Source organism: Bicyclus anynana, chromosome 27, assembly GCF_947172395.1.
Source record: "Bicyclus anynana chromosome 27, ilBicAnyn1.1, whole genome shotgun sequence".
In the NCBI taxonomy this organism is placed as follows: domain Eukaryota; kingdom Metazoa; phylum Arthropoda; class Insecta; order Lepidoptera; family Nymphalidae; genus Bicyclus; species Bicyclus anynana.
The window spans coordinates 6,082,661-6,093,384 of NC_069109.1; the positions used below are offsets into that span (position 1 = coordinate 6,082,661).

Consider the following 10,724-nt stretch of genomic DNA (forward strand, 5'->3'; position numbering starts at 1 on the left):
AATTTTTGTGTTGGAAGTCGGTTGAATTCTTTTTAATGAAATTTTTATTTTTACATTTTTAGTGATAGCATACTCGTACCTACTGAGTGATAACAACAATCAATAACCAATTAGCTGAAACGTTACTTTCTTATGATTAGTAAGTACCTATGTCCTACAATACAATCCTAATTTTGAAAATACTACCTTAACTCATGAGAGGAGACTCAAGCTCAGCAGTGAGCCGATGGGTTGATAACGAGCTTAACTCGTATATAAAATTTCACTCCCCCTTTATACACGTAATATTAATATCCAAAAAAATGTGAAAGGTATCATAACCAATGAGAAGTTTTCTTAACCTCTGTTTCCATTTTTTTTTTTATTCTTTACAAGTTAGCCCTTGACTACAATCTCACCGGATGGTAAGTGATGATGTAATCTAAGATGGAAGCGGGCTAGAAAAGCGGGAAAGAGGATTTTCGGTCCGACCTGTATGACAAACACTGTGATAACTCGGCTAATATATATGATACCAATATAAAATATAGCCTATAGCACTCCTTGATAACGTAGCATTCTACTGGTGAAAGAATTTTTGAAATCGGACCAGTAGTTCCGAAGATTATACCTCTGTATAATATTAGTATAGATTATATAATTATATATATAATTAATTAAATAAATATATATAATATATACGTAAATATAATATTAAAATTTACATATGTGTTACATAATATATACTAAAAAAATCTCGAAAAATAAAATATTTATATTTGAAATGGAAATAGATTTACTCTGGATTAACACATCCGAGGAGGCTCGTGCTCAACAGTGAGCCGAATATAGGTTGCTAATGAATGAAAAATCTATACTAATACTATAAAGCTGAAGAGTTTGTTTGTTTAATTGATTCAACGCGCTAATCTCAGGAACTACAGGTCCGATTTGAAAATTACTTTCAGTGTTAGATAGCCCATTTATCGAGGAAGGCTATAGGCTATATATTATCCCCGTATTCCAACGGGAACGGGAACCACGCGGGTGAAACCACGCGGCGTCTACTAGTGTTAATTAAATATCCTTCTATAAGTTGAAAATTTTGGCAAAGCCCTGTTTAAAAAAGAACACCTATCCAAATATTCTATTGTACTTTCATTACGTATTATATAATTCCAATTTATATGCAAAAATGACACGTTTAAGGAAGAGTCAAAGATGGGATTTTTGGATTTACTCGCGCGCGCGGAGGATTTTTTTTTTTTAATTATTCTTTACAAGTTAGCCCTTGACTACAATCTCACCTAATGGTAAGTGATGATCCAAGATGGAAGCGGGCTAACTTGTTAGGAGGAGGATGAAAATCCACACCCCTTTCGGTTTCTATACGGCATCGTACCGGAACGCTAAATCGCTTGGCGGTATGTCGTTGCCGGTAGGGGGGTAACTAGCCACGGCCGAAGCCTCCCACCAGCCAGACCTGGACAAATTGAGAAAATCTCAATATGTCCAGCCGGGGATCGAACCCTCCGTTTTGTAAATCCACCGTGCTTACCACTGCGCCACGGAGGCTGTCAAATTGGATGCCTTGCATGCTGTTGAGTACCTTCACCGAGTACACCCTTGACGCTGTACGATAAGTAGGTACAACCCAAAAAATCCAACTTCAGACATTCTTAACCAGCATCAGGGATTGGAATCAAAAAAGTGTTCAAAACAGCCAATAAAAACACCCGGAATTGAATGGGGATGATGACTAGGTTTGAATATATTGATGTTTATAATACATTCGGGTAAATAAGGTCAATGTTAACCAATTTATACAAAAAAAGCAAAGATTGTCTAGATATTTGCAAAGTAAATAAGATTATAAAATTTCAAAATCTATTATTTTTTTTTATCGTAATTAGATGGAAATTCATACAGTTTTAGCTTCCTTACAATAAATCTGACATTTTTCAATAAATGAACTATAAACATAAACGCACAAATAACAAAGATATTAGTGATTTTGTTAGAACGCCCATACAAACCTAACGATCAGCGAGCCAACGACGTCACTAGTTCGTGCCATTTTGTATGGAACGTTTTTCAGGGATCCGCGGCAGCGCCGCAAATCTGACTCTTTAAATCCCTGCAGCTCCGAAAGTAATGATCGCAGATATCCTGTTACTTTTAGAAAATTGCTTTACTATTAGCATACTCTTAATTAATATATAATTTAAAAAACTGTCATCATCCCTATTCATATCTGGTGTAAGCTGCCAATGTCATGTCAAATGCAAATGCCAATGTCATGTCAGCTGCTATTGTCAAATGTCAATAAGAAAAAGTTAAAAAGAAACATTAAATCGTAGACAGAGAAGCATTAAACAAAAAAATCCTTAAATTGCTTTTTAAAACGCCATAAACGAACGCGAAGATCACTGATAATCTGTCAGGGTGTGAGTTACAAGCATGTTGCCATGATAAAATTCTTAATGAATGTTGTCAGTTGAAAAAAATACATTTTATTTAATTAATTTAAAAAAATGCGGGTTCCAAATATTTTTTTATTTTGGGTTTCAAGCCCTGTATTTTATGTTATTTTAAGATAAAAATGATTTATTCTACTTAGTTGACACTCGGAATAAAGGCCCATCCTCCATACAAAATTAGGACATGTCTTTTGCCGCCCTAGGCTGCAGTTTACTCAGGCTACTGGTAAATCCGACACTATTATCAAGTCTAACAGGTTCCGGAGACGCTCGAGTGAATCCACACTGAGCATCACGGGCTCCTCTACTACATATTTGGCAACAGAACAATAGGTATTTTTTTTACAAAATGCGCAATAACTTCAATGTCACATTTAGACGCAGCTGTCAGCTGTGCAATCAAACGTTCTAGGTTCATGTCCCAGATCTAGTGCTCTTCGATTGGTCACAGATAATATAGATATTTTTTTTTAATTATTATTTACAAATTAGCCCTTGACTATGATGCTGATAATGCAGTCTAAGATGGAAGCGGGCTAATTTTTTAGGAGAAGGATAAAAATCCACACCCATTTTGGTTTCTACACGACATCGTACCGGAACGCTAAATCGCTTAAATGTCTTTGTCGGTAGGGTGGTAACTAACCACGGCCGAAGCCTCCCACCAGCCAGACCTGGACCAATTAAGAAAATCTCAATCGAACCCAGGACCTCCGTTTTGTAAATATGCGCATACCACTGCGTACCGAGGCCGTCAGATGCTAGTCTTCCGGTTTTTTATTTTTATTGAGAAAGAATACAATAAAGAACTTACGCTAACTCATCTTAATAACTATACAAATCATGTCCACGTGGAATGGTGGCAAGAATACTGGCAGCATTTCCGCGCTGGACAGCCAGGCTGATCCTTTGCCTAAGCCAGCCCTTCTGTCACCAGTCGAGGCAACTAGCCGCGGTGAAATGATTCGGTGAAATTTTTTGGCACTGCGACTCCATGGCCCAAGGGTCTCCACGGCAAAACGTACAAATATGTAACTCTCTGTCAGAGAGGCATACTTGAGCCAACTATTGATTTTAGACTTAGAATAAAATATAGTAGGGGTAGGTTAGGGATAGGGTAGGGTTGGGTAGGGGTAGGTCGATAGGGTACTGGGTAGTTGACCCAGCCCGCTAGTAATCTATATATGTATATATATACCTTATACTTATACTTATAATAAAACTGTAACAGGTCAAATTTTGTACTTTGAAGATATTTTGAATTTTTTTATTGGAGGGCATTATACAACGGGGATGATGACTAGGTTTGAATATATTGATTTTTATGAAACATTCGGGTAAATAAGGTCAATGTTAACTAATTTATACATATAAGCAAAGATTGTCCGGATATTTGCAAAATAAATGAGATTATACAATTTCAAAATCTATTAAAAATCCTTTATCGTAGTTAGATGAAAATTCATACAGTTTTAGCTTCCTTACATTAAATGTGACATTTTTTAATACATGAACTATAAACATAAACGCACAAATAACAAAGATATTAGTAATTTTGTTTGACCGCCCATACAAATCTAACGATCATTAAGTAAGTATCTACGACGTCATTAATTTGTATAATTTTGTATGGGATCAGGGATCGTTTTTCAGGGATCCGCGGCAGCGCCGCAAATCTGACCCTTAAATCCCTATAGCTCCGAAAGTAATGATCGCAGATACCCTGTTACTTTTTTGCTTTACTATTAGCATAGGTACTCTTAATTTATATACAATTTAAAAAACTGTCATCATCCTTATTGATACTGAAGACAAAAATATTTTTTTCACTACTCTTGCTCAAAAACACTGTCATATTACCACTCCACAGCGGGGCTAAACAAGCATATTAGCCTCTAGGGGCTAAAGTAATTTTGTTTTTTTAATTCTTGTCTGTTACAAGTACTAGCCAAGTACTAGCCTACTATAAAACGGAGAAGGTTTTATTCGAAAATAGAATCATTATAGGTAAGGCCCTGATTGTTTTGAAAAATAAATAAAAAACTTTAAATTGGAATGAAATGCAGCGTTCTTGTCTGTGGAATACGTTTATTTTTTTATTTAATTTTTATTGAAGACATGGGACATCCTTTACGGTGTTAATTAATACCTTTGCCTTTTTCTCATGTGAAAAAAATAAAATTAAAAAGCGAGAATTTAAAAAACAAATAATACATACTTGATTTATTTCAGAAAATAATTGTAAATTTGTGACCGTAACTTTCATAAATTTCAACATTAATTGTTATTAGTGTCTTCATCTACTGACAATGGTGATCCTAATTTGGAGATGGATGAAATTTTCAATCTGTTACCATCAAAGTCCACACGCATTTACTTAAATACTTCCCTACGAAAAATTTAATAAGTGAAGAAAACAACAACAAATGGATTCACTTACGAAAGGAGTTTTTAAAAACTATTATCTCCCACGTTTACCTCATATACTCGTTATTCAGTAGTCGAAAATTATGTTACCGGGTAAAAGCATCTCCCATAATATCCAAAATTGTAGACTTTGTACATTTAATTTTCAATTAGATAAATCATTGAATATTGAACTAAACTATTTTATTTTCTCGCAATCGTAGTGAAAAGCAGAGTGTAACACGCGGGGCTAAACCCATTATATACTCGGTTTCTATTTAGGCGGCCCTCGACTTACGTCTCAGGCCCTAAAAATACCTCGTATATAATGGGTCTTTTTAGCCCCTTGTATAACAATCTAATATTTTCGACTTTTATCTGTCTACCTGTCTATCTGTTTGTCTGTCCAGATATTTTTGTTGACAGGGCATCACGCTGAAATTACTGAATGAATTCAAATGAAACTTGGCACGATTTGAGATCCATATTACGGAGAGGAGTATAGGATACTTTTTGTCGCAAAAATTAAATCAGAAGGATAGGTTTTTAATCTAATAAATCAAGTGGAAATTTCACTTATTTGACAGCACTGACGACACATGCAAGACAGTATTTAAACCATAAAGGAATTAGATATGGAGATGAACCGCATCCAATGGTTCCGAGATTGCTAACTATGGGCCTCATATGGCTCAGAGTCACACAGCGGGTTAAAGAACGAGCTATGCTCTGAGTATCTCTGCGGAATCGAATTATAATGATCCGCAGAAGAACCAAAGTCACCGACATAGCTCAACGTGTCGCGAAGCTGAAGTGGCAATGGATGGTACACATAGTTTGAAGAATGCATAGACGTTAGGATCCCAAAGTGCTGTAATGGCGACCCCGCACTAGATGTCGCCGCTTGTAAACAATTACAAGAATGAAACATTTATTCTATAGAAACAATGTTTATAACACGTTAGATCGTTGCGATGCGGCAGGTCCTTATAAAATTGGTCTAAGCCACAAAACGACATTTTTAAAAAGAGACAACTTTAATTTTTCTATGACATTTTTGCATTTGACAAATCGAGTTCCATGGCTGTACGGCGGAATACTTTTGCCTTTTCCCTATGGGAATGAATAAAGAAAAATAAAATTGACAAATTGACAATTGACATTTTGATTTTTGTTTGATTTGGTTGTTTATTTTTATTTTTTTATAATATTATTTCTTAACTTTTGTTTATTTGTTGCACGTTTTATCATTTTCATATCAATCATGTGCATATAAAATTACAATCTATTAATCGTGTGTGAAAATAATGGAGGCTAGCAGCTCCAACAAAAAAATATCAAAAGTGAAAATAAAGCAGAACTATTGCAAATATTGCAAGAAAACCGTCATAGGCAACGCTTACAAGTTCAAAAGGCATTTATTCAAACACGACGCCGTCAAAGCAAGGTACAATTGCGATATTTGTTTGAAAAAATTCTTTCGCTCCGACGCATTCAAAATACATATGAACCACCACAATGGCGTAGCTCCACAAAAGATGTACACGTGCGATCACTGCGAACGAACGTTCGTTATAAAAAACAATTTAATATCGCACTTAAAGAGGATACACGACGAAAACATTGACTCCGAACTAGGTAAGTTCGTGTGCGACGTATGTAAGCTCAGCTTCTGCGAGCAACGTACGTTAACACGTCACATAATCAAAATGCATTTCAATAACAAAAGCAAAGATCCGCTACATATCCGCAAGTCAATCAACGAGACGTGGGTCGAGAAAGTCAACAATAAAAACGCTCTCGTCAGCATGACTAAAGTCAACACCAACGTCATAATCATCAAACAATTGAAGGTTGACGTCAAAGTTCTTGACGAAACAAACATTGTAGAATGTAAGACAGATAGCAACGACCAGTATTCCAAAGCAGTCTGTGATTACTGCAAGAAAGAGATGGTCAAAAAGAGTTTGCGGACACATATAAAAGAGGTCCACATGGACATTAGAAAGTTTAACTGCAAAGTGTGTAAAGAGACATTTTCGAGGAAATATCAATTTTTCAACCATAAATGTGGACTATTTAAGAGAAAGAAACAAAATGTAAATGGAATTTCAACATACCTAAAAAGGATATATCACTAGTGGCTAAAAAAGCCGTGACAGCCCAGTGGATATGAACTCTGCCTCCAATTCTGGAGGGTGTGGGTTCGAATCCAGTCCAGGGCATGCACCTCCAACTATTCATTGTCTCAATCGGTGAAGGAAGACATAGTGAGGAAACCGGCATACCAGAGAATTGTCTTTATTCTCTGCGTGTGTAAAGTCTGCCAATCTGCATTGGGCCAGTATGGTGGACTATTGGCCTTACCCCTCTCATTCTGAGAGGAGACTCGAGCTCAGCAGTGAGCCGACAGTAAAGAAACATTCAATCATAGACAGAGAAGCATTAAACTAAAAAAATCCACAAATTAATAATACATACTATTAATGTGAATTGTGACTAACTTTCAAGAGTGAAACAAACTGTCACCCGCACCATGCTACAGTGCACGAGCTGTAAGCGAGATAATAGGAAAATTATCATGAATTATGCTTTTGCTATAGCAGTAATGTGTGCCTTAAACTGCTCCATTGTCAAGTGGTTGCATCTGTAAATAGGGTTGTGATAGTCCTGGACTAAAAAAATGTTATTGAGTCTTTACAGACTTCAAAAAAAGTAGGACATTCTCAGTTCAATGCATGTTTGTTCTTATCATTAATAATTTTTGTCATATTAGATTATTTATTTGTGACTTAGTTCTTTTTTTGTTGGGAAGGGTTGTAGTGACCTTTAAAGCTGCTACAGTAGTCCCAATGTACCTTCTGGTTTTGTCATCCCTGTGACAAAGCTGGACTTTGGTCTATTGGACTATTGTCGCACCCACTCCTAACATCTTGCTGACTGATAATAGGAGAACAGGAATATTGGTCATATTATTATAAGATAAAACAAATATTCTGTTTTTTTTTAAAGTTCTATTGGGAGACTACAATTGTTAAAATGAAATCTTTCTTAATACTTTCAATGCGGTACGAGGTCAAAAAGTCTAGCGGCTTCAAGAGTTACGAGGTCGATCGACCTCGTACACAATTTTAGTACGAGGTCAGTTGACCTCGTAAGTCTAGCGGCTTCAAGAGTTACGGGGTCAATGGACCTCGTACAAAGTTTTAGAACGAGGTCAAAAAACCTCGTACAGAAAATTGACGCCGCAGCGAACGTATTAATACTGCCAATATTTTATGTTTAGTTACTCAGTTAGTCTTTAGGTATTTTTAAAGTCTTCCTAAAATAATTAAATTGTACACTAATGAAATCTTATTACTCTTAGACTAAGAAGAACTATCCTTCTGTATTTTAAATATACTGTTTATTATTGTATATTGTGAGAAAAAGCAGTGCCTAAAAATGTTATCTTAGTTATAAATATATACATATAGGTAGTATAAGTTGGTCTGTATTTCACAAATTATTTTTTACAAAACTTTGTTTTTACTTAATAAATGTACATTATTAATAGTCTTTGTGTAACTTTTTGTTTATTTTTGGAGAGAGCTATGCTTGGAATTCTTTGAGGGATAAAATCCGGAACGAAGTGACAAAGAACGAAAGTTACCGACATAGCTCTCAGGGCTAGTACATTGAAGTGGCAGTGGGCTGGTCATGTCTCTCGGACGACCGATGGTCGTTGGAGTCGTAAGGTCCTTAAGTGGAGACCGCGTCTCGGTAAGCGAAGTGTGGGGCGCCCCCCCCACTAGGTGGAGCGACGACCTCCGGAAGGTGGCAGGCATCGATTGGATGCAAAAAGCCAAAGATAGAGCCGGCTGGCGCTACTTAAAAGAGGCCTTTGTCCAGCAGTGGATACATGATGGCTGATGATGAATGAATGAATGAATTGTCTTTGTAGTTTTGTTCTGCATAATCCTGTAATCTCTTACATGCACTTTTAGTGGAGCTATTTTTTATCTTATTCGAAAACAGCTTTGGTTCATTTTTATATGGCTTGACAGTATTTTTTTCAAAATCCATGAATCCATCCATTTTTTCAATACTTTCCAAATGTTTATATTTTTCAACTGTCATGAAATCCTCATTTTTAGCACATTTCTTTTTATTTATAGGCAACACTGGGGCCATAGACAAGACGTTCTCACGTTTATTTTTTTTAAACAAATCGACATGGTAGGGTTGTTGTCTTTTTGAAATTATATTTGTGTGAGGATCAATTTTTCCACAGTCATCAATGCAAATGTAATTCCTGTTACCACTTTTCATCACTCTTGAGTAGAAAATGTCGTTTGTCGAATTCACAATTTTGAATACTATGGCATCTGATTTAATCTGAAATCACAAACTTATCATTAATAATTAATTCCTGCTGAAATTAAATAATCTGATGCAATATGTCAAAATATAATTTTGTGTGATGGACTACAGTAGGTATTTAAAAAAATAATAATAAATAGGAGAAAAATAGAAATGTATTTAGTTGCGGATTATATAAAACGACAATTTTAAGTTGTAATGTTGTAATCTACCTAAACAAATTTTACAAAGAAATTAAAAAATATATTTGTTTGTATGTTACCATTTAACTCAAAAACCATTTGATCTATTAAAGAAATTATTTCACTATTAAATAGTTACATCTTTGCCGAATAACATGGGCTATATTCTATCACCGTATTCCCACTACGGGAACTACGAGACTAATATACAATGAAACATAAAATATATCTGACTAGCGGACGCCCGCGACTTCGCCCGCGTGAAACTCAATGTAAACTTTCAACTACCCCTACAATATTGGTTTGTAGTACATGTTATGTATCAGAGATGGCGCTGTATGTGAAAAAAGATTTTTCTGTTGAAATTTTTCCTGAATTTTCTTTGCTATAAACCTCACGGAGCCCGAGATCTTTCCAACGAATGCAAAACCGTGGAAATCGGTTCGTGCGTTCTGGAGTTCTAGCGTCAGGAAGGAAAACCCGACTTATTTTTATATAGTAAAAGAAAAAATAACTGCCCTCTATTATCGTACCGTATAGATAGTTGTAATTTCACAATTTTCCTGCCCTTGACAAATGACATTGACAGTTCGTTCAGAAACAGCATAGTTTGTTGTTATCCGCCATCTTGTCTTAATAGGGTTGTCACAGGCTGATTTCAAGTCGAGTCTATTAATGACTGTTGGACAAGCGCGCGCGTAAACAAGTATTAATTCAATTCAAAATTGTTTTTATCAAGTAGGCTTAGTTAGCACTTTTGAAACGTCAAGTTTGACTATTTGTAGTGACTCTACCACCAGCTCAGAAGGCGCAATCTCCTGTTGAGAAGAGCGACGGGAAACTCAACAGTTGCTCTTTTAAATCTTTCATTTTAATTTTATTTAAATTTAATTGAGATTTCCAAAGATTTCCTTAATTACTAATAAATACTTTTTATTATTTTATAACCTAAATAATGCTTTTCTTAAACAAGGTATACTCGGCATTCACCGACCGAGTTATTCGGCCGAGTACGAGTATCAAAATATCCGCCGAGTATCAACCGAGTACTCGGCCCATCTCTAGTTTTTACATAGATTTACGATTCGGTACAAGTAGGGTCATTGTGGCTACAGTGGGTCAAGTGGGAACACTGGGTCGGCAATATATTGGTGAAAAAGAGACGGTCTATAGTTGCGTCTCTTTCACATTATATTCGCGTTCCAACATGATTCACGCCAAGCTTGCCAGTGGATCGCTAGGAAGCGTTTTAAACGGTACAGGAATTAGTTTGTGTTTTGTGACTGCTATAGCCTATGACATTCACAAATAACGT

At 35.8% G+C, this 10,724-nt stretch overlaps 2 protein-coding genes across 2 annotated transcripts; one reads left to right on the forward strand and one right to left on the reverse strand.

The window, feature by feature from the left end:
* Window positions 1-6,172: 6,172 nt before the first annotated feature.
* LOC112046151 (zinc finger imprinted 3) lies at window positions 6,173-7,424 on the forward strand. Its single transcript, XM_052890057.1, has 2 exons — window positions 6,173-6,886; window positions 7,377-7,424. Exons 1-2 carry the CDS (start codon window positions 6,173-6,175, stop codon window positions 7,422-7,424), a joined length of 762 nt encoding a protein of 253 aa, XP_052746017.1.
* Window positions 7,425-7,517: 93 nt separating this feature from the next.
* On the reverse strand, window positions 7,518-10,110 carry LOC112046152 (uncharacterized; the record flags this gene model as incomplete). Its single annotated transcript, XM_024082670.2, has 2 exons — window positions 7,518-9,242; window positions 9,943-10,110. Coding segments are annotated over 2 exons (675 nt in total), but the record flags the coding sequence as incomplete, so codon positions are not given.
* Window positions 10,111-10,724: the final 614 nt, after the last annotated feature.

Excerpts from the sequence above, each read along its gene's own strand:
- LOC112046151 (XM_052890057.1), top strand. The coding sequence starts at position 6,173 with ATGGAGGCTAGCAGCTCCAACAAAAAAATATCAAAAGTGAAAATAAAG. Across the intron at positions 6,887-7,376 it reads TTAGAAAGTTTAACTGCAAA|AGTGAAACAAACTGTCACCC; the intron begins GTGTGTAAAGAG and ends CTAACTTTCAAG.